The sequence below is a fragment of the Clinocottus analis genome, unplaced genomic scaffold (assembly GCF_023055335.1).
Source record: "Clinocottus analis isolate CAN_PGR_092001 unplaced genomic scaffold, fCliAna1.0.p SCAF_21, whole genome shotgun sequence".
Taxonomy (NCBI): Eukaryota; Metazoa; Chordata; class Actinopteri; order Perciformes; family Cottidae; genus Clinocottus; species Clinocottus analis.
The window spans coordinates 1,545,458-1,569,086 of NW_027175943.1; the positions used below are offsets into that span (position 1 = coordinate 1,545,458).

The following is a 23,629-nucleotide window of genomic DNA, read 5'->3' on the forward strand; positions in this document are numbered from 1 at the left end:
AGAAGAAGAAGAAGAAGAAGAAGAAGAAGAAGAAGAAGAGAGGAGGATATAACTGAGAGAAAGTATGTAGCACAGAGAGAGAAAGAGAGGTGGGATTGTAGTGGACTAAAATGGCTTCATTGTGTCGTGTAAGTAGCGGCTATCATCTGGCCGAGGGGTCTGGAACAGAGCATGGTGTGTGTGTGTGTGTGTGTGTGTGTGTGTGTGTGTGTGTGTGTGTCGCTGAGATTCAAAGCAAAACATAAACATAAGGGATGCATCACATTATCAACCTTTCATTAAGAGGATTTAAAAAGCCCCAAACACACACACCTCTATACACAGACACACACACACACACCTACACACACATGCGCACATACACTTACCAACACACACAAAGAGAGGGAGGGAGAGAGACACACATGCACACCCTATACACACATACACACACCTAGACACACACCTATGCAAACACACTTATACACACATGTGCATGCAGACACACACACCCCCCTACACACACCCCGACACACCCCCCCTACCTCCTCCCAGCAGCAGTGTGGGGAGCTGCCACTGCAGGACGTGCTGCAGACACTTGGCCACGCCCACCGGCGTCATGTTGAAGGAGCACATGGGGTCTCCCGCCATGGTGTCGGCGCCCAGCTGCATCACCATCGCCTCCGGGTTGAACTGCGCTCGCACTTCCTGCATCACGCTGCACAAAACGGGAACACAACGCACGTTACGCAACGAGGATGCCTGCTCTCAGCCAATCGGGAGCCAGTATTTAAATCCCTTTAAAATAATAGCGTTTAATTTACGTCTGAACATTGTTGAAAAGACGAGGGTTTAACACGGCATGCTTTGACCTAAGGGTCCGTGTGTGTGTGTGTGTGTGTGTGTGTGTGTGTGTGTGTGTGTCTACCTTGTAAAGATCTGGTAGTATCTGTCGTCCTTGATGCCGTCCTCCAGTGGGACGTTCACGGCGTACCAGCGGCCTTTACCAAGCCCCGTGTCACTCACGTCACCCGTACCTAACACACACACACACACACACACACACACACACACACACACACACACACACACACACACACACACACTCGTCTCACAGTGCAGGTTATCATATTTAAATGTTGGAAGTATCTTTAAGGACGGACCTGGGAAGAATCCAGGAGAGAACTTGTGCAGAGAGACGGTCATGACTTTGGATGTGAAGCTGAAGGCGTCTTCCACACCTGGAACACACACACACACACCTGGGTGCTTAATAAAGGGTTCACATCCCTTTGAGGACAGTTTGGGTGTCGTACCGTCTCCGTGGTGCAGGTCCACGTCCACGTACAGGACTCTCTCGTACTTCTCCCTCAGCTTCAGGATTCCCAGCACGGCGTCGTTCACGTAGCAGAAACCCGATGCCTCGTCCCTGAGAGACGGAACATACATGAACATGTTGTGTTTTGAAAGCGTGACCTTTGCCCTGCAGCGCCTCCATCAGGCCCACCAGGGAACTGGTGAGGGCGCTGCAGGTGCAGGTTCCATCCGTCCATCCATCCTCATGTGGACTCACTTCTTGGCATGGTGCCAGCCTCCTGCCCAGTTGATGGCCACTTGACTCTTCTGGTCCACCAGACTCTGAGCCGCGGTCAGTGTAGCGCCCCCTACTGCTGCCGCGTAGTCGTAGATCCCCTCCACCACTGGACAGTCGTAACCTGGAGGGGCCGAAAAACATCAATACATTAACATTCTGACACAAAAACTAAAAAAATGTGCTATCACTTTTTTAGAACAATGCAAATAATGTTAAATCTGTGTGGCAAAAAATAATATTTGACAAAAAGAGAGAGGGATGACTGAATCCAGGAAAAGGTGGAGATGAACCTGGCGAGAGGTGTGCGGAACACAAAAGGAGGAAGCGGCGGCGACGAGCCGAGGGCACGAAGAAGAGCGTTGATGGATGAGGGGGGAACGGAGGGAAGGGAGCGAGTCAAGGAAACGAAAACAGGGAGGGTCTAAAGTTAGAAACGTAAACTATCGGAGAAGGACGGACGTCTGGAGGCGAGCCGTCCAAGAGCAACAAACCCTGGAGGGACTGCTTTGTCCCACCCGGATGAGGTTTCACTCATTATGTATTCCTCTCTCAAGGAGTATGCAGACAATGTGAACACACTCTGGTACACAGGCAGGTTTACATAGTGTGTTATAGTGCCCTCTGCTGCCGATGAAACAGTACTGCACCTAAACTGGTTCCCACTTTCATCCCTCTGGTTTAAATAATCGTAATGAACTCCAGCGAGACATAAAAGATGGTTGTAAAATGTGTCTGTAGCCGCTATTTTCAGAAAATAAATATTCCATTTAACATTCTCTTGTGCGCTGCTACCAGGAAGGTAGGTTTGCGATAGAAGTTGCTCTTTGCTTTTCTCACCCAGGCCGTAGTCGCCCGACAGCGGGTCGTCGTTGTCTCCGTCCTGGCTGATCTTGTGGAGGTGCTCCAGGTACGAGTCTGTGTGGAACTTGGCCATGTCCTCGATGGAGGCCACTTGAGGTTTAATGGTGCTGGAGAGCAAGAAAGAAAACAATAAAACCCCAAGTGGGTAAAACCCTGGTAACAGGACACAAACAACAACAAAAACAGGATAAATAATGCTCTCATACACAGGGCTGAGAGTTAAATTGAGAGTCATGGAGGAAACAAAAATATTACGACCCTTTACATCCATTTCAAGCAAAGAAGAAAAAATTAAATACAATAAATAACAAAAGGAATAAATACAACATTACATTAAATCGAAGGGAAACCACTTGGAAATGAAAAGAATAATCTATCCATTTAAATTAACAGAATATAAAATGTACATATGTGTGTGTGTGTGTATATATATATATATATATATATATATATATATATATATATATATATATATATATATATATATATATAAAATGTGCAATATTCTCAATACACAGTTATCTGACTACAGGTTTCTGCAGAACGTATGTTTAATATTTGAGTGTAATAACCAAAGCCCCTCTGAAATAAAACCACTTTCACTCACGTCACTACTGTTTGTGGATGCAAAAGATTTGTGCTGTTTTTGTTTTGATATTACAAATAAATAACTTTTACAGCAACCTGAGTGGACCTTTTAGCAGCCGAATTACACACAGACATATGAGAAACGTCACGTGACCGAAAGTTATGCTCCAACTTTGACTTTGGACTCCAAAAAGTAAGGAAGTATCTTAAATTAGCGGTTTCTCTCCGTCGTACAAATGAGCTGCCACTCACCTCACGTGCTTCAGGAGTCCGTAGGCTTCTATCAGTGAGTGGACCATACTCGCCTGAGGAGTGACACGAAATAAACACGATGGTGACGACAGAGCCCAGCAGAGCACGTGTACACGATAAGTTAAGGTTTAAAGCAACTCACCCGGTTTGGTACTTTGGATAAACTGTCGCAAGTCTCGATGTACTCCGGGCTGTAAACGTACGCGACCTTCCGCTTCTCGCAGCTGTCGTCATCCCGGTCTCCTCTGTGACTCATTGACGACGTGTATAATATAAAAAAGTAGTATTTAAAAGAAAATGGAGCTTAAAAAAAACAATTTACAAGGGAGAAGATTTCGAGCGGTGTCGTTTTCGTGAGTGTGGTGTTACACCGTCAACATTCCCCTTTAGCACACAACCAACACGGTGAGGTTCCGGTGTTCGCCGTTAGACGAAACCAGACGATGAAAAACAAGTTATACATGTATGTATAGAGTTGAATATAATACACTTTATTGTCATTTTATCTTAAAACACATACATTTTTTCTGGGCGATGGAACGAACAGGACGGAAAACTGCGTTCCAACGGTCGCCAACGTCGAATTCAATATTCGGACGGTTTTCAATGCTGCACGCTCACGGCGCGAGAAGCATTCTGGGATTTCTTGTAGTCTTTTTGCCTTTCCAATAATAGTTTCCAACGAATAGACAACATATTTCGTGAACAATTTTTAAATATTTTAACTGTATTTCTTGAGACATAGAAGTATAAAATACCCTATATTTTAATTAAAATTAAATAAATATAAAGACAATAGGCTATTATAAGTTAAAAGTACAGGTGTATGTTTTTCGCTAGATGGCGCCAAACATAACTAAACAAAACTACATTTTATTCACTGAGACACAATACCAAAAAATAAGAATAATAATTGTACTTATTACTAACCACTTGTAATACTAAATCTTGTTAACTGATAATGCATTAATAAAACAATACATTGACTTTGGTTGTTGTGTACTGTTTTTGCCTCAGTTTACTTCCTGGTTGAATAAACTTCTGCAGCCACATTCAAGTAGTACAAGTATTTTTACAGATCATTTGTATTGCATTTGTTGCATGTTATATTTGTTGAAATATCTGCTAACGACGTAGAGATCATATTCAATAAGCCTGCTCTCAACTGGATGCCATTGCTCTGCCATCATGCGCGGGGTTCACTCATTCAAGGGTACACAGGCATCAAGCTGTTTAACACGAAGATGACCGTTTCCGGTTAGAGAGTTCAAAATAAAATATTAAATTAACACATCCGCGCTGAAATCAAATACTGCAGTGAAAGTAAAGTTTTAAAAAGGTCACGTGGGTCTGAGTGCAAACCCACAGTTATAACAGTATTTTTAATGTTATTCTATTCATAAAACAAAAATATATAAAATCTTTCTGACACGCTCTTATTGTGAAGACTCGTCCCATAACTTCCGGTGTTGTTCCTGCTTCCTGTCACCAGCTTGCCGCGGCTTCGGGTTACGTCCCTCCGGGTCTGCGTCGCTGCCGCCGCCGTTGAGCAGTTCCTCCGTGACGGAAAGGCAGCGGCAGCTCCTTTCGTCGCCTTCTTCACCGTTTTTAAGAAGCACCGGAGGAAAGAAATGACTTCACCGTCGAGGATTTAACGAGTCAGTGCAACTAGTTGAAGACTTTAAAGCCCGCCCCTCAGCGACCACCACCTCCTGTCAATCATGAGGAGCAGGAGCAACTCCGGCGTGAAGTTGGACAACTACGCGCGCATGGTGCAGCAGACGATCCTGCGGCACCAGGTAGGGGGGTTGTGTGTGTGTGGGCGTTTGTGTGTGCGTTTGTGTGCGTGTGTGTGTGTGTGTGTGTGTGTGTGTGTGTGTGTGTGTGTGTGTGTGTGTGTGTGTGTGCGTGTGTGTGTGACGCGCACTAGTGAGTTGACGTTGCACAAGACATCAGGACACACACACGTACACGTTCATTGACATGCATTACGTGGTCTAAGTATTTGTTTATTGTTTGCTTTATTTATTGTATTTAAAAAATGTTTTCTGGCCTTTTATTTATTTTATTTTACATTTTTATAGCTCTTTTATTTTATATTTTATTGTATTATTAATTGCACTTTACATTTTTATCCTGGTCTTTTTATTTTATCTTTATTTATTGTAATTTAAATGTTTAATCAGGCCTTTACATTGAGCTTTATGTATTTATCTTTGTAGTTATTCATTGTACAACACCTACTCAATTTTCTTTTTGCTTTATTTATTATTGATTGTACTTATTTGAGTTGTATTTATTTATATCTGTTATTATTTATTGTATTTTATTTTTTGTGTGAACGGGGTAAACTGTAAGAAGTGTTTCTTTATGGTTGGAGGTTTGTTTAAAACATTATTATATTCTGTAGTATCTACATTTCCCTTTCCATCTGAACTAGGGGACTCCTTAAAAAAAAAAAGCATAACGCACACCATTCGTACATAAACCATACTTAAATATATCTAAACATCACTCCAAACAGCACAGGACGATATGAAAACATCACGTTACGATCATAATAGAGATTCACGTTATCATGATGATTAATGATGATGATGATTGTGTGATGTCACCTCTTGAATCCGTTCCAAAATGGCTGCCGGCCAGCGTTTCGGCCCACTGGACCGCCCCAGTGACGGGACAACTGGGCCAACTGGGAGGAACCAGTGAGTCTCCTCGACTGCTGGGCTCTGGTTCAGAAACTCTGCATTGTTCCAACGGAACAGAAGAAGAAGAAGAAGAAGAAGAAGAAGAAAACCTTTTGCAACTTTTCTCTCTGCGGTGGTGAAACCTGATGGGGAAAGACTGCCAGTTAGCTGAAATATAATCACAATTTATCTATTAAATGTTGAGGAAAGACGTCGGTCAGCAGTTACAGAAGATAAATATATATATTGTTATATATATTATTATGAAATACATATTTGTGTACAGTTAATACATATTTATTGTTCCAGTTCCTGCATAGTTTCACATTTCCTCGTCTGCTTGTACATGTGATGAAACATTGTCGTCTGGCGTTGCGGCGAGAAGCAACGGGGCTTGTGGGTAATGTAGTTTTAGGGATGCCTTCTTCTTGCGAAAGGCTTTTATTTAGTTTTCTTTGTTTTCTCTCACATTTTAAAGACATTTTACAGAATGAAGTGAGGAAGTAAAGTCATCGCAGGTCACAGAATACGAAAGGAAAACAACAACAAAAGCGCACAAGATTCCCTCAATGAAACAATATTAAAACAGTGTTTGCACATCTCATGTTATTTAGGCCTCTTTGATTTTAAGCTGCAACACTTTGAAGCAGTTTCACCTCCAACACACACCGTCCAGACTCAGGCTCATTGGTGCAGGCTGACCTTTGACCTGTGACCCTTGACCTCCTCAGGATCCGGTGACGGGCCTCCTGCCGGGCAGCGAGGACCAGCCTCACTCGTGGGTCAGAGACAACGTGTACTGCGTTCTGTCCGTGTGGGCCCTGAGTCTCGCCTACAGGAAGAACGCCGACCGCGACGAGGACAAGGCCAAGGCCTACGAGCTGGAGCAGGTGTGTGTGTGTGTGTGTGTGTGTGTGTGTGTGTGTGTGAGACTGTGTGTGTCTGTGTGTGAGACTACACTCTCTGAACTCCAGGAGCGATGTGAGTAGTGATGTTGACGTCTTTCTGCAGAGTGTGGTGAAGCTGATGAGAGGAATCCTGCAGGGCATCATGAGGCAGGTATGGAGTCTCAGAGTACTAATACACACTTTACTGTCATAATACACACTTTACTGTAGTCTAAGAGTAATAATACACACTTTACTGTGCTCTAAGAGTGATAATACACACTTTACTGTGCTCTAAGAGTGATAATACACACTTTACTGTGCTCTAAGAGTGATAATACACTCCCTTCTCGTAGCTGGACAAGGTGGAGAAGTTTAAGTACAGCAGAAGTACCTCAGACTCGCTGCACGCCAAGTACAACACCAGGACCTGCGCCCCGGTGGTGGCGGATGACGAGTGGGGTCACCTGCAGGTGGACGCCACCTCGCTCTTCCTCCTCTTCCTCGCCCAGATGACGGCGTCCGGTAAGCAGGAATTACACGCGGTCACGTGACCTCACACGGTCACGTGACCTCACCATAACTTTGTGTGTGTGTGTGTGTGTGCGTGTGTGTGTGTGTGTGTGTGTGTGTGTGTGTGTGTGTGTGTGTGTCAGGTCTCCACATCGTCTACACTCAGGATGAAGTGGACGTGGTTCAGAATCTGATGTTCTACATCGAGACGGCGTACAAAGTGGCCGTACGTGAAACCGTTTAAGAAATCATGAATGCATTCAGTTAATATTTATGTTTATTTGTAAATAATGGTGTTTATTTATAAATAATGATGTTTCTTCTCCTCTTCCTGGTTCCTCTCCTCCTCGCAGGATTATGGGATGTGGGAGAGAGGGGACAAAACCAACCAGGGCATCACTGAGATCAACGCCAGCTCCATAGGCATGGCCAAGGTCAACACACACACACACACACACACACACACACACACACACACACGTAGATGGAGGAGAAAGCAGCCTCAAAGTGCTGAGTGAGAGCAGAACAGCTGCCAGCAGCGGCCTTTAGTTTGACCTTTAGTTTGACCTTTAGACTCTCAGAACTGACTCTGGATCAGATGTTGGGACTTTGTCTTGAACACGACGTCGACCAATGAAATGCTGCCGATTACCTTCAGCTGAAATCTCCCTCAAAGACCCCAGGGTCATTTTTATTTACGTGCGTATGTATATAAATAAATATATATGAAGAATTACAAATAAATAAATGAGAAGTATCAGATTCTTGTGAGGAAGTTCTCGACCCGGCGGCGCTCCTGGCCCGCGATGAACGGGAGGTATCAGGTTCCCAGGAATGGCTTCTCACTCAGAAATAACACAGTACTGGAAGTACACAGTGTACACACACACACACACACACACACACTAGATGTAATTTAAGACTTCGTAAGAGGCCCCTGCAGGATGTTCTCCTGTAATTACATGTAGATATTATTATTTATAGAAGCCAAACACTACTTTGAATCACACAAAAGCATTAAAGTATTGGCATAGAAATGTACTCAAAGTACTTTAAATTAAAAGTATTTGTTATGCAGAATGGCTCATTTCAGAATCATATAAATTATCTTATTGGGTTATAGTTCATCTTTGGTTATTAATTTGTTTATTGGTGAAAGTGGAGCTTTTATTACTTTATATACAATAATACATCATTTATTTATATGTTGAGTCATCATTTTGTTAATTAACTAATCAAATGAATGTTAATTAGTAAAAAGTAGCGCAATTTTAAATAAAGTCAAGAACAAGTACCTCAACAAGGCACAAAGTACTTGAGTAGATCGTAGTACTGCGGTCTCGTTCCTGTTGAATGTCACATGACTCGCATGACAGTCATGTTGCAGTCACATGACTGTCACATGACAGTGGCAGTTGCATGGCAGCCATGTCAAGTGGCAGTCACGTGTCACATGGCAGCCATGTCGAGTGGCAGTCACGTGTCACATGACATGATGCCACGTGACACATCGCTGCCATGTGACTGCCACATGACAGTCACGTGACACATGGCTGCCACGTGGCTGCCACATGACAGTCACATGACACACGGCTGCCACATGACAGTCACGTGACTGCTGTGCGTCCTTCAGGCGGCTCTGGAGGCTTTGGACGACCTCAACTTGTTCGGAGCGAAAGGAGGACCTGGATCAGTGGTGCACGCTTTGGCTGACGACATCCAGCACTGCCAGGTACGTACACACACACACACACACACACACACACACACGCACACACACACACACAGTGACTCACCCCCCCTCCCTCCCCTCACAGTCCATCCTCACGTCCATGCTGCCCAGAGCCTCCATGTCTAAGGAGGTGGACGCCGGCGTCCTGGCCATCATCTCGTATCCGGCCTTCGCCGTGGACGACATCAGCATCGTCAACGCCACCAAGGAGGAGATCATCTCCAAGCTGCAGGTGTGGCGCCGCACACAGGATGTTGTTGTTGTTGTTGTTGTTGTTTGTGGCCGGTCGTGACCTCGCTGGCTTCCTCTCTGCGTCTTCAGGGTCGATACGGCTGCTGCAGGTTCCTCAGGGACGGACACAAAACCCCCAAAGAGGTGAAAAGAAATGTTGATTTCCAGAATATTCCTCTTTTTTTTCCTCATTAAAAGCAGGACTTTGATGAGGCTCCTCCTCTTTTTGTTTGCCCCTCCCCTTTTTCTTGTCGGCCACTGCTCTTTCCTTCTTCTGCCTCCAGGATCCGAACCGTCTGTACTACGAGTCGGCCGAACTGAAGCTGTTTGAGAACATCGAGTGCGAGTGGCCGCTGTTCTGGACCTACCTCATCCTGGACGGCATCTTCATCAACAGCCCCGAGCAGGTAGCCCCGCCCCCCTCGCTTCCTCCAGTGGACGTGCACGAGATGTCCGATGATGCGATCCCTTGTTGTTGTTGTTGTTGTTGCTGCTGCTGCAGGTGCAGGAGTACCAGGAGGCTCTGGAGGGCATCCTCATCAAGCAGAAGGACGGGATTCGGCTCGTGCCCGAGCTCTACAGCGTCCCGCCGGATAAGGTGACGACCTCGTCGATGACGCCCCCGCCGCTTCTGACGCGTCCGCTTCAACGCTGTTTTGTTTGTTTGTTTGTTTGTTTGTTTGTGCCAACAGGTGGAGGAGGAGTACGTGAACCCTCACTCTGTGGAGAGGGTCCCGCTGGGGAAATGTCCTCTGAAATGGGGACAGTCTCTGTACATCCTGGGAAACCTGCTGTCAGAGGTGAACTATGACATCCTTTATTGTTATTATTATTATTATTATTATTATTATTATTATTATTATTATTATTATCCTTCCATGTTTTAATAAATCATACATATGTTCTTGGGGCATTTAGGGGAAAAAACTTGTATTTTACGTGTTAAAACATGTTATGAAAAAAGAACTTGAAGCACAGAATATTTATTTTATTTCATTTTATTTATTATTTAACATAATATTATATATATATATATATATATATAAAATAATAATAATTTAATTTAAATATTCATTTTATTTATTTAATAGTTATATTTAAATAAAAAAAGATTAAATAAATAAAATTTATATATATTTTTTTTACCTTATTTTATTTATTTTGTTTCCATAAATTAAATACATATTTTATTTAAAGTTTTTATTTAAATGAAAATATTTTATTTATGTAAATATAACTTTTGATTAAATAAAATCTCTCTCTCTCTCTTCAGGGGTTTCTCGCCCCCGGAGAGATCGACCCCCTCAACCGCCGCTTCTCCACCGTGCCCAAGCCTGACGTGGTCGTCCAGGGTGAGGAGCAGCTCCTGTCGGGACGTTAAAGTTCATATTCCTCGCTCGTCCTCCTCCAGACCTTCTCTCTCTCTCTCTCTCTCTCTCTCTCTCTCTCTCTCTCTCTCTCTCTCTCTCTCAGTGTCCATCCTGGCCGAGTCGGAGGAGATCAAAGAGCTGCTGCTGAAGAACGGCATCGAGGTGGAGACCGTCGCCGACATCCACCCCATCCACGTGCAGCCCTCCAGGGTGCTCAGCCACATCTACGCCCGGCTCGGTACGGCCCGCCGCCTCGTGCACGCCGCCTCGTGCACGCCGCGCCGCCTCGTGCACGCTCTCACGCTCTGTCTTCCCGCTCTGCAGGTCGCAACCCGAGGCTGGGGCTGACGGGGCGGCCCTACAGGAGGATCGGAGTGCTGGGAACCTCCAAGTTCTACACCATCAGGAACGCCATCTTCTCCTTCACGCCGCAGGTCCCTGGAACCCATAAGCTGTGTTTTATTACCAGGAAATGTTTATTCATGAGGTTAACCTGTTTATTCATGAGGTTAACCTGTTTAATCATGAAGTTAACCTGTTTATTCATGAGGTTAACCTGTTTATTCATGAGGTTAACCTGTTTAATCATGAAGTTAACTTGTTTATTCATGAGGTTAACCTGTTTATTCATGAGGTTAACTTGTTTATTCATAAAGTTAACTTGTTTATTCATGGAGTTAACTTGTTTATTCATGGCATAACCTTGTTTATTCTTGAGGATGGATTATTTATTCATTCGTTCGCCTCATGAGAGGCTCAGGGTTCTTCCTCTGAGACGAGCTGATGGTTCCTCTCCTTCCTCCTGCAGTTCATCGACCACCAGCAGTTCTACTTGGCGCTGGACAACAAGATGATCGTGGAGATGCTGAGGACCGAGATCGCCTACCTGGCGTCCAGGTGGAGGATGACCGGGAGGCCCACCGTCACCTTCCCCATCTCCCAGACCATGCTGAGTGAGCACACACACACACACACACACACACACACACACTCACACTCTGAACGCGTTCCTCATGTTGTGTTACGTTTGTGTTTCTCAGCTGAGGACCACTCTGACCTGGACCCGGCCGTGTTGGCGACGCTGAGGAAGCTGCAGGACGGATATTATGGAGGAGCGAGGTGAGGAGGAGGAGGAAGAGGAAGAAGAAGAAGAAGAAGAGGAGGCGTGAACACTCAACACACGGACAGTTCACGGCTTTTTAGATGCATTGAGATTATTTTAAGATTAAAAAAAAAAATTTGATTTAGTATTTTTCTCCCAGAATTGATGTTGAGTCTCTTCTTCCTTCCTTCTTCTTTTCCTCCTCCTCCCTCCCTCCTCTTCTTCCTTTCTCCTCCTCCTCCTCCTCCTCCCTCTACTCTCTCCTTCCTCTCTTCTCCCCTTCTTCCTCCTCCTCCCTCTTCCTCTCTCCTCCCTCCTCCTCCTCCCTTTACTCTCTCCTTCCTCTCTTCTCCCCTTCCTCCTCCTCCCTCTTTCTCTCTCCTCCCTCCTCCTCCTCCTCCTCCTCTTCCTCTCTCCTCCTCGTTCCTCTCTTCCTCCTCCTCCTCTCCTTTCTCATCTCCTCTTCTTCCTCTTCTTCCTCTCCTCCTCCTCCTTCCTCTCTTCTCCTCCCCTTCTTCCTCCTCCTCCTCTTCCTCTCTCCTCCCTCCTCCTTCTCTTCCTCCTCTTCCTCTCTCCTCCTCGTTCCTCTCTTCCTCCTCCTCCTCCTCCAGGATCCAGACCGGCAAGCTGTCAGAGTTCTTGACCACTTCCTGTTGCGCTTACCTGAGCTTCCTGGACGGTAAGGCTTCTGGCAGCATGAGCCGCCGCGACGAAGAGTTTGATGATGATGATGGTGACGCCGATGGATACGTGCATGAGTTACGATGTGACGATGGTAAGAAAACCAACACAAAGACGGAGGAGGAGGAGGAGGAGCGGTGACGGCGCTGGAGAGAGTCGCCGCCACCGCTCCTCCTGCGACGTACTCCTGAAATGCACGACACGCATGTACAAGTACACACAAGTACACGCAGGCAGTAGTTGTGTGCGCTGAACCGTGTGTAACCCTCAGGTGCAGCCTCCTCCATCCTCCAACATTTTAAACCTTTAAAGTAAAGTTTGAAGCTGATGAAGTCAGCAGCTTGTTGCTCGTCTCCTCCTCAGGCAACGCAACCACGAAGCCTCGTTGAAATCTACACAGTTTAAAGTGTTGTGATGCATAAAGTGTTAGTTTATTAATTATGGCTTAAAACAAACTGCAGCATTTGTTGAACAGTTTTAACTGTGTAGATTTCAACTTGTGAATCATTCAGAATGTGGAGCTGCATGAAGGAATGTGTGTTTGGGGGCATTTATGTGAAGAAACCTTTTTTTTATTAATTACATTTTCATTTTTTATGTACATTTTCATTTTAAAATATATATATTTTTTTTTTATTTATTTTTAATATTTATTTTTTATTGTATGATTTTTTAAAATATTTTTTTATTTATGGATTCATATATACAATGTTTAATTTTATTATTATTTATACATAAATATATATATATATATATATATTTAAGTTTATATAATTTTAATGGAAATCATAATTCCAAAAACACAGGGTAATATTGTCATAACTTGTAATAACTTTAAAGACATTGAAATAATAATTCAGATGGTTTAAAAGGTTCTGTGTGTGGACGTTAAATAAAGGTGAGTCTAAAATCCATTCTAAACTCCTCCCACGCTTCCATTCCTTTCATTTCAATCTTAATCTTTCGTTTCCGTCCTCCTCCCCAGAGGCCGACGACCTCGCCCAGTACCTGGACCACCTGTTGGCCCACGCCGCCCCCAAGAAGCCCAAGCAGGCGGCGGCGGCGGGCGGTCTGGGCCGCTTCAAGGCGCTGGCCACCAAGACCAAGGACATGGTGTCTCTGATGAGCAAGGCGCAGGAGCTGGACGTGCACGGTGAGCGCCGCCCGCCGGGGAGCGCCGAGCGAGCCCTCGGCTTCGACTCGCAGGTTCACTTCATCTGCCGCCTCCCTTTTTTTTGTTTTTCGCGCAGGCGTGAACATGTACCTGCCCAACAAGCTGTTCCGCTCGCCGCAGCCCTCCCTCAACCTCAACCTCCCAGACTCCTCGGCGCCGCAAGAACCTCAGGTTTGTGTTTATATCTGTATATTATTATATATTAATGTCTCCTCTCCGCCTCTAACTTCCCCCCCCGCCCTCCAGGCTCCGGAGGCGGCGTCCTCCTCAACAGGCGGCGGCGTCCCCAGAGACGCCGGCGGCGCCATCGACTACAACGCTTTGGTGCAGATGCTGAAGGACACGCAGAGTCTGCAGGCCCAGGCCGACGTCCTCTACATCCTCTTCAAGGACAAGTGAGGCCGCAGATGTAAAAAGAAAGTAACACAACCAGCGTTTCACTCACCACATGCCCGTAACCTGGTGTGCCCCCCTCCCCCCCCAGGGGCATGGACTGGGACACGCGCCTGCACGGCAAAGGCTCCACGGTGAGGTCGCTGCTGTCCGACCTCTACGAGAAGGCCGGCGAGCTGAAGCACTGGAGCCTCATCCGGATGATCTCCGGCATGCTGAGGAAGAAGGTGGAGGAGCTCGACTCGGTACGACACACACACACACACACACACACACACACACACACACACACACACACACACACACACACACACACACAGTTTTTAAGTTGTTTTTTAGTTGTCTGAAAAACACAAATCAATTTTTTTAGTTTAGTGTCTTAAAAGCTGCATTCTCTCTCCTGACCACCAGAGGGCGACTCCTCTGGTTGTATAGAAGTCTATGCTTCATGTGTTAAAGCTGCATTCTCTCTCCTGACCACCAGGGGGCGACTCCTCTGGTTGTATGAAGTCTATGCTTCATGTGTTAAAGCTGCATTCTCTCTCCTGACCACCAGGGGGCGACTCCTCTGGTTGTATAGAAGTCTATGCTTCATGTTAAAGCTGCATTCTCTCTCCTGACCACCAGGGGGCGACTCCTCTGGTTGTATAGAAGTCTATGCTTCATGTTAAAGCTGCATTCTCTCTCCTGACACTTTTGAAAACACTTTAAGCTTCAATAACCTGACTTTTAACTCTCACCCCTCCCCCCTCCTCCCATCTCTCTCCTGATTGGCTGCCGGCCCCCCGTAGGCCTGCTCTGATTTGCTGGCGCACCAGAAGCACCTGACGGTGGGTCTGCCCCCCGAGCCGAGGGAGAAGACCATCTCCGCCCCGATCCCTCCGGACCAGCTGGCCGCTCTGATCGACGAGGCCAGCGACAACAACATCAGCGTGGCCATCCTCACGCAGGTGAGTCGCATCCTTCACCTGAGGGGGAAAAGGGGGCGTGTCCTCCTCTCTAACTCCTCCCGCCTGCAGGAGATCATGGTGTACCTGGCGATGTGCATCAGGACTCAGCCCAGCCTCTTCAGCGAGATGTTCAGGCTCCGGATCGGCCTCATCATCCAGGTGATGGCCACCGAGCTCGCCCAGTCACTCAACTGCTCAGGTGAGAACGATTCACTGAATAAACATCGGGCTGTATAGAAGAAGACTTGAAACTAGAGATCTGAGAGAGGTAGAGTCATTTATATAGACTTCTATACAACCAGGGGAGTCGCCCTGCAAGTTTGCAAGTTTGACACACTTTTACCGTCCCAGGAATTTTAACGTATTGGTTTTTTGTTAACTGTGTGTGTGTGTGTGTGTGTGTGTGTGTGTGTGTGCAGGTGAGGAGGCCACGGAGAGCCTGATGAGTCTCGGTCCGTCCGAGCTGAAGAATCTCCTCCATCACATCCTCAGCGGGAAAGAGTTCGGCGTGCAGCGCAGCGGTCGGTCCAGCGAGCATCAGATCACCACACAGCCAATCAGATGCTTCGGTTACTGTAAGGTCCCGCCCCCTTCCCTCCCCCCCTCCCCTCTGTGTCCGCAGTCAGAGAGCTGGACGTCGGCGTCAGCCCCGCCATCTCCATCCATCACCTCGGCAACGTGGGCGCCACCAAGAGCGAGCGAGCCGGCATCAGCAAGCTGAAGAGCGACATGAAGATGGTACGGAGGGTTGACGAGAAGTAAAACATCTCTGAGGGGGTTTGAAGGTGAACTGGCGTCGGTGCCTGGCGGCATCGGACGCGTTCATGGCGCCGAAGAGGTTGAGGAAGACGAAGGATCCTATTTTTTAACGATATTGTGTGTTTTTATTCTTTTGGGGCAAACGGACTCTCGTCTCTTCACAGCTGGAGCACAGGTTGTCTCTGCCGGAGGCCAGTAAGGTGATGATGATGATGATGATGATGATGATGATGAGGTGGTAATTCACCTGGCTGATGATGATGATGATGAGGGGAACATAATGGTGGAGCTGCATCGGAGGAGAATTGTGGAATGAAATTAAGACTGATCTGATAATCTGAGCAGGTCGATGGCTTCAATGGGTGTAAATGAATTAATGAGTTGACGGTTGAGTTTTTGTTTTTAATAAATCATCCGCTTGGTGGTTTATGCGCCGCTTGGTTTCTGTGTTGCAGGCGGAGCACAGGTTGTCTCTGACGGAGCCATTCAAGGTGACGAAGATCAACTATCGGTTCCTCTTTCGCTCTTTTCGTTTGTTTTCTTCATCTTCTTTTGCTTCCGCGTCTGCATCTTCTTCTTCTTCTTCTTCTTCTTCTTCTTCTGCATCTTCTTCTTCTTCTTCTTCTTCTTCTTCTGCATCTTCTTCTTCTTCTTCTTCTTCGGCATCTTCTTCTTCTTCTTCTGCGTCTTCTTCTGCATCTTCTTCTTCTTCTGCATCTTCTTCTTCTGCTTCTTCTTCTTCTTCTTCTGCATCTTCTTCTTCTTCTTCTGCGTCTTCTTCTTCTTCTTCTGCATCTTCTTCTTCTTCGTCTTCTTCTTCTGCATCTTCATCTTCGTCTTCTCCTTCTGCGTCTTCTTCTTCTTCTGCATCTCCTTCTTCTTCTCCTTCTTCTTCTTCTCCTTCTCCTTCTTCTCCTTCTTCATCTCCTTCTTCTTCTTCTTCTTCTGCATCTTCATCTTCTTCTTCTTCTTCTTCACGCTGACTTCCAGGCAGAACATTACCTCACAACATTTAACTGAAGTTGTTGTTTTTTTGCTCACTCATCGTTCGTATCGCAACTAAACCAAAAGTGAGCTTGACTTCTCGTTTCCTTCTTTCCGTCTGCTCCGCTTTGCGCATCTCACACTCCTGTTGTTGGCCCCGCCCCTTCTGCTACGGCGCCAAGATGGCGTCCGTTGAGAGGGAGGAGTCTCCAGCGCCGCTGACTCTTCTTCTTTTTGATGATGGAGGCGATGGAAAACACGACCTTTCTAAGAGTTTTGCGTTGGCGAGGTTTTCTGAAAACAAGGAACCTTCGGCCTCCATTTTTTTCCATCTTCATCACCAGGAAGTCGTACTCGTCTTTTTTTCCGGAGCTTTCCACTTCTGTTCTGTTTTCTTTAGTCGACGTGCCGAGCTCGGCTTGTTTCAGTCTTTTTGTTTTTGATCCAAGAGCCCCGGTTGTCTTTGACGGATGAGGAGGTGATGAAGATGATGATGATGATGAGATCTTTTAGCTGTGAATGAAACAAACGGGTTCCTGCCAGCTCTGATGTTTGTCTTCAGGTTCTGACTTGTTGCCGCCGGTTGCCAACAAATACTTCCCTTTGATTGTGTTTGCTCTGTTGCAGATGGACAGCAGGTCTCTGACCGGCTCAGTTAAGGTGATGATGAGGAGGAGGAGGAGGATGATGATGATGATGAAGTGAGAGTCGCTGCAGAAGCGCACGGCGGTGATTTAACTCAAAGAATCAGTTTTTTGGGGGGAAACGGCTCGATTATCCCTGAAATGAAGTAACAACGATGTACTTTGTGTTTTTTGGGGGGTGAGAACTATGAACCGGTTCGTTTGAAGTTTTTTTCATGCAAAGTGGATTCACGCTGTCTTTTCTCCCAGCTCGACCAATCACTGGCCTCCGCTCGGAAGGCGACGCCGACCGCCATCTTTTCTGGTTTTCAATCATCTGAAATCAGGAACTTGAGCCTCTAACAGCTGCAGCTTCATGTTGCTGTTCATATTCATTCATTATTCATTATTCATCGCTGTCGGAGACACAACTAATGTTTCCATAATCGATCTGCTGGCTTTTCTTTATTTTAAACGTTGTGAACATAATAATGTCAGGAAATATGTCAAAATCTGGTATTTTGACAAAGCAACCGTCCAAAAACTAAATATATACAATAGATTTTTCTCAAAGTTGAAGAAAAGCAGCAAGTATTTCTGTTTAAAAGTTAGGACCAGTGAATATTTGGCTTTTCTGCTAAATATTATTAAATATTGTATATTTTTTAAGTTTTACAGATGGCCGCCAATTGATTTTCTATTGGTCAGTTCATTGGTAAATTGTTTCATCTCTGCTTTTTAATTAGATTTAGATGGATCAATTATCTAAAATAGAATATTTATTTTAAGTTCAACCTTTTTATTTGTATTTGCAAATTCCCAAAGTGTCCCGAAAAGTATTTAAAACAATAATAATTCATGATGTTGATGCTCTGGTCCTTGAAATAGAAGTCTTAATGATGATATTTGGTTTATTTAACCGCCATCTTTTGTTTTCTAACCTCGTTGCTCATCCCGCGTGCAGTGACTCTTGATTTAACTCATTTAATCGTGTTTTCGTCCACTTCCTGTTTCCTGTTTATTCATGTTGTGCATCTTTTGTTTGTTTGTTTGTTCCTCGCTCTCTCTCTCTGCCTCTCAGGGCGTTCGGTCTCAGTCGCTGGACGTAGAAACCTTTGAATCCGGGGTAAAGATTTTCATATTTAATCTGATTTTTTGGGCGAAAACTAGACGATGACATCATCAGATTTGTAGGTCTGCTCGAGGAGCTTTCTAAACATGTGTTGTTGTTGTTGTTGTTTCTCGTCCCTCAGAGGAACCGGATGATGTCAGTGGAATCTATGGACATTCCGGAATTCCCGCCGGTCGCCAAGGATACCCGGCACGGCCAATGGCTGCGCAGGAGGCGTCTGGACGGAGCGCTGAACCGAGTGCCCGTCGGCTTCTACCAGAAAGTCTGGAGGATCCTGCAGAAGGTTCAGAGACTTTGACTCATTACGTAAACCTGCTGCCCGACTCGGAGGAAATAGAAACAACTAGAGTTTAGTTACAAAGCTCACGTTCGTTTTGTTGCCGAAACCTGTGCTTTTGGGGCGGGGCTACGAGGTGATTGACAGGTTTGCTTTTGGGGCGGGGCTACGAGGTGATTGACAGGTATGCTTTTGGGGCGGGGCTACGAGGTGATTGACAGGTTTGCTTTTGGGGCCAGGCTACAAGATGATTGACAGGGCATGTTTTCTGGGCCGGGGCTACAAGATGATTGACAGGTATGCTTTTGGGGCGGGGCTACGAGGTGATTGACAGCAGAATGGCGACCAAGAAAGAGCATTCCAAGATGTCGACTGACACCTCGTTGCCACCGAGGCTTCAAAACATCCACAAACCGTCACGACGAGTCAGTTTCCATCAAAGAGGTCCGGCGGCTTCAAAGATCTCATCCCTTTCCTGAACGGTCCCTAACCCGAGCGCCTTGTGTTCCAGTGCCACGGTCTGTCCATCGAGGGCTTCGTCCTCCCGTCGTCGACCACCAGAGAGGTGAGCGATCCGCACGCGGCCGCCGGCGTCGCGGCGGCGTCCGTTCGGTGTCTTTCTCGCCCGCTGACTCTCGTGCCGCCGCCTTCCAGATGACGCCGCGGGAGATCAAGTTCTCGGTGCACGTGGAGACGGTGCTGAACCGCGTGCCGCAGCCGGAGTACCGGCAGCTGCTGGTGGAGGCCATCCTGGTGCTCACCATGCTGGCCGACGTGGACATCCCCAGCATCGGCTCCATCCTCCACGTGGAGAAGATCGTGCAGCTGGCCAACGACATGTTCCACAAGGACCAGGTGAGCCCGCGGGTTCGAATCCCACGCCCATAAACGAGCGGGGGATTGTAGTTTTTGGCGGTGAAGGTAAGGTGAGGGGGGTCATGGAGAAAGTTGGAAAAGTTGTTGTTCTGCGTCTCCTCGTCTTTTTCTGTCTCTTTTTGATCGTTTTTGTAGACATTTTGCTTCCCCTTTTCAGTCATGTTACATGCTTTTGTAGAGGTTTTGTCTCTTTTAGGTTGTTTTCTGTCTTTGTTGTCCATTTGTGTCTCCTCATGGTCTTTCTGTCTCTTTTTTATCATTTTGCATCACTCTGTAGACATTTTGCATCCCTTTTTTAGTCATTTTACATGTAGTTGTAGAGGATGTCTCTCTTTTAGGTTGTTTTCTGTCTTTGTTGTCCATTTGTGTCTCCTGATGGTCTTTCTGTCTCTTTTTGACCAGTTTGCATCACTTTGTCGACATTTTGCATCCCTTTTATAGGGGTTTGTATCTTTTGGGTTGTTTTCTGTCTCTTTGTTGTCCTTTTGCGTCTCATCACGGTCTTTCTGTCTCTTTTTGATCACTTTGTAGACATTTTGCATCCCTTTTTTAGTCATTTTACATGCCATTGTAGAGGCTTTGTCTCTCTTTTTGGTTTATTTCTGTCTCTTTGTTGTCCTTTTGCGTCTCCTCATTGTCTTTCTGTCTCTTTTTGATCACTTTGTTCACATTTTGCATCCCTTTTTTAGTCATTTTTACAGGCATCTATATAAATGTTTATTCTTTTAATCAAACTATTGTCTCTCATTCATGTGTTAGTTTAAATACTACATTTTATCACTTTTTACTGCTCCTCTTCCTCCTCCTCTTCCTCCTCCTCCTCCTCCTCCTCCTCCTCCAGAGGGACCTGGGAGCAGAGGAGCACATGCTGGAGCGAGACCCGTCCACAGGCGTGTGCAGGCTGCTGTACGACAGCGCCCCCAGTGGCCGCTTCGGCAGCATGACCTACCTCACCAAGGCCGTGGCGGCCTACGTGCAGGACTTCCTGCCGGCCGGGGCGTGCGCCGTGCAGTGAGGCGAAGAGAGGAAAGGGTGTGAAACCGGTTTAAAGGAGTTAAATCTAACACGTTCACGCTGAAACAACAATAAAGCAGCGCAACACAAAATAGTTGAGACACAAAGTTTGTTCATAGGATTTGTGTGCAAACCTTTAGATGGAAGCGGCATCGAGCCCCCGGTGTTCACATAGAAAGCCCCTCAAACGCTGCATTAATGCACATTTATGGACAGATTGTGAGTCTTTTTGTTCATTTTGCATACGTTTGTTGTCCTTTTGCGTCTTTTTCTGTTGTGGTTTTACATCTTTGTGGTCTTTTTTGTTGTTGTTTTGCATCACTTTGTTGACATTTTGCATCCCTTCTCAGTAATTCTCATGCCATTGTGGAGGTTTTGTCTCTTTGGGGTTGTTTCTGCCTCTTTGTGGTCCTTTTGTGTCTCCTCGTTGTCATTTTATGTTTTTTTATTGGTTGTTTTGCGTCACTTTGTCGACATTTTGCGTCCCTTTTCAGTTTCCATGCCATTGTGGAGGTTTTGTGTCTCCTTTAGGTTGTTTTCTGTCTTTGTGGTCCTTTTGTGTTTCGGTTTGTGTCTTTCTGGTTGTTTTGTGTCACTTTGTAGACATTTTGCATGCCTTTTGTCAAGTTTTTGTATCTCTTTGTGGTCTTTTTGTTTCTCTTTGTTGTCCTTCTATGTCTCCTTCTGGTTGTTTTGTATCCCTTTGTGGTCTTTTTATGTATTTTTTCTTGTTTTGCATCACTTTGTAGACATTGTACGCGCCTGTTTGGTCATTTCTCGTGCCTTTTTGTTAGGTTTTGCATCTATTTGTGGTCGTTTTGTGTCTCATTGACTAACAGCAATGGAACAAAAAGCATTAAGTTACAACATCATTAGACTTCTGATAATTGTTTATTTTATTCTTGGTTATTGTCTTTTAATGAGATTCGTGTCCACAATAAGAAAAACCACTGGCCGTCTCCTGAACGTAGAGGAAATATTTTAACATTCAGTATTAATAAAATCAGAATAAATCTCGTTACCTCGCACCAGACATCCCTTTACCTCCAGTCCTCCATGCTGTAGCGTGCATAAAATAACAATATGCATTATAATAAGAACAACACACAATCTACTGACTATTTATTTACAGCTCTAAAACAATAATTAAAGCTTAAAATGAAACGAGTGTCTTAAAGAGGCTGCAGCTCTATTTGGGACATTTCTTGAATACCTTAACGTTATTGCACTGGAAAAGGTGTGTGTGTGTGTGTGTGTGTGTGTGTGTGTGTGTTTTAACTATGCAAAGACTAGCAGCCTTAAAGATTGTGTAGAAAGCGACGTAGTTTTGAATGCAGTGGTTCAAATGAAGGAATTTACTGCTTCTTTTCGTTGTCTTGCAGTAAAACTTCTTGACGTTTACTCATATTTTCATTGTTTTGACAAACGTTGTGTAACTGTTGAATGCATGAAACATGAACATGAAGCCAGTTGGTCGATGGATCATTTAGAGACATCAGAAGCAGCGATCACGTCGTCTCTTCATCGCATTGAAGTCTGAAAAGAGGAAAACGTTTGTTTATCTGCCACTAGACGACAGAATCATCAGCTGTTGGAGATTCTTCTTGTTTTTGAAAATTATTCTGTAATAAAACTGAGAAAACACGTTTCTGAGCAATTTTTTTTTAAAAGTCCAAATTTAAAGGTGGAATATTTTAACTTTTCTGCATTTAAAATGTCTAAAAAAAACTAAATACAACTATGTTTAATATTTATCTCAAATGTTTCCGACATTTTTCAAACCCAGAAACAATATATATTATTTTATTCACGGTAAAATATGGAAGCCCATTTTCATAATTATGAGAAACTTTCTATACAATAATTTCGACTATCTCTTTTTTTTCCTTGGCGTGAATAAACTTCCATATGCAATTTAGTTTCCCAAAAGCAGTTTAAAAGATGGACTATTTAAAGGCTGTGTTGTTTTTTAAGTAATTTAAAGGTGGAATATGTAACTTTTCTGCATTTTAAAGGTAAAAAAAAATCCAAAATTTTCCAACCCAGAAAAAAAAAAAATATATATATATATATATATATATATATATATATATATATATATATCTCTTCAAGGTAAAATACGAAAGCCCATTTTCATAATGAGGAATTTACAATCTCATAATTTTTACTTTCAATCTCATCTTTTTTTTATTTTCTTGGCGTGAATGAGCTTCCATACATCCAGAAGCCGTTTAAAAGATGCTCTTTTTAAACGCCATGTTGTTTTTAAGGTAGATATATTTCTGTAAGTCTTCACCCGGAGCTTTCGGCCTCATCGCTTGCTCTCTTTCCCTCTGCTCCTCCACAGCTTTCACTCACCTCACATGGTCTTCATCTTCTGGAGTTTTTTCTGAGACCAGAATATTTTTTGGGACTTTAAAACAAAGTTTTCTCGTTTGACTTGTTGCTTGCGGCGCGTTGGAGCCTCCAGCAGGCGGCGCTGGCCGCAAACCAGAGCGCCGCCGCCTCATGCTGCTGACGGAGAGATAAACTTTGATTTATTCTCCACTCTGGACAGAAAACACAGATTTGTTTTGGTCTGAACCAAATGTTTGTCCATAAATGTCTCTGGAGCCTCTGAATGCACTAAAATGCAGCTCAAAGGACAGAAGATCAGAGTTTCCAGAGAAGCAGAGAAGAGGTCGAGCTGTGACGATGCTGCTACTTGAGTGAAGTGAGTTTAGATTGACCCGCGATGTCCCTGAACGCCTCGCGGGAGACGTCCACTGCCACGCCGCCGGCCAGGACAGCTCGACTGAGGGACACCGTGTTATTACTGCATGGACAGCGACGCCGAGGAAGTTGCCAAGTTCAACATCGGGCCACCGGTGTGTGCAGGAAGAAACGCATGTTGTGTAGTTGTGCAGTTTGTGTAGACGCGGTGAGAAGCTTCACACTTCAACACGCACGCGTTACCCGTGAGGTGAA

At 45.1% G+C, this 23,629-nt stretch overlaps 2 protein-coding genes across 4 annotated transcripts in view; one reads left to right on the forward strand and one right to left on the reverse strand.

Moving 5' to 3' along the window:
• The window catches only part of hdac8 (histone deacetylase 8), a 17,506-nt gene extending 13,733 nt beyond the window's left edge, over window positions 1-3,773 (reverse strand). The window contains exons 1-8 of the mRNA XM_068588401.1: window positions 3,417-3,773; window positions 3,275-3,327; window positions 2,411-2,541; window positions 1,553-1,694; window positions 1,296-1,408; window positions 1,143-1,220; window positions 908-1,016; window positions 525-697 (exon numbers count right to left, since the gene is read on the reverse strand). Coding sequence (XP_068444502.1) covers window positions 525-697; window positions 908-1,016; window positions 1,143-1,220; window positions 1,296-1,408; window positions 1,553-1,694; window positions 2,411-2,541; window positions 3,275-3,327; window positions 3,417-3,530 — 913 coding nt within the window. The 5' untranslated portion in view covers window positions 3,531-3,773. The remainder of the gene's footprint in view (window positions 1-524; window positions 698-907; window positions 1,017-1,142; window positions 1,221-1,295; window positions 1,409-1,552; window positions 1,695-2,410; window positions 2,542-3,274; window positions 3,328-3,416) is intronic.
• Window positions 3,774-4,782: 1,009 nt separating this feature from the next.
• phka1a (phosphorylase kinase, alpha 1a (muscle)) lies at window positions 4,783-22,307 on the forward strand. Of its 3 annotated transcripts, XM_068587557.1 has the most exons (33): window positions 4,783-5,073; window positions 6,696-6,854; window positions 6,976-7,023; window positions 7,208-7,376; window positions 7,508-7,590; window positions 7,718-7,798; window positions 8,998-9,096; window positions 9,182-9,328; window positions 9,418-9,471; window positions 9,612-9,734; window positions 9,830-9,925; window positions 10,020-10,127; window positions 10,601-10,679; window positions 10,801-10,935; window positions 11,022-11,131; window positions 11,506-11,650; window positions 11,738-11,816; window positions 12,411-12,574; window positions 13,466-13,633; window positions 13,731-13,825; window positions 13,901-14,049; window positions 14,139-14,292; window positions 14,839-14,997; window positions 15,067-15,196; window positions 15,417-15,518; window positions 15,620-15,735; window positions 16,212-16,247; window positions 17,368-17,400; window positions 18,445-18,489; window positions 18,617-18,778; window positions 19,284-19,337; window positions 19,427-19,627; window positions 20,490-22,307. In XM_068587557.1, exons 1-33 carry the CDS (start codon window positions 4,996-4,998, stop codon window positions 20,661-20,663), a joined length of 3,735 nt encoding a protein of 1,244 aa, XP_068443658.1. In that variant the 5' UTR covers window positions 4,783-4,995; the 3' UTR covers window positions 20,664-22,307. The 3 variants fall into 3 exon arrangements, with proteins under 3 accessions (XP_068443658.1, XP_068443659.1, XP_068443660.1); XM_068587558.1 differs by lacking the exon at window positions 17,368-17,400; XM_068587559.1 differs by lacking the exons at window positions 16,212-16,247; window positions 17,368-17,400.
• The last annotated feature ends 1,322 nt before the right edge of the window (window positions 22,308-23,629 follow it).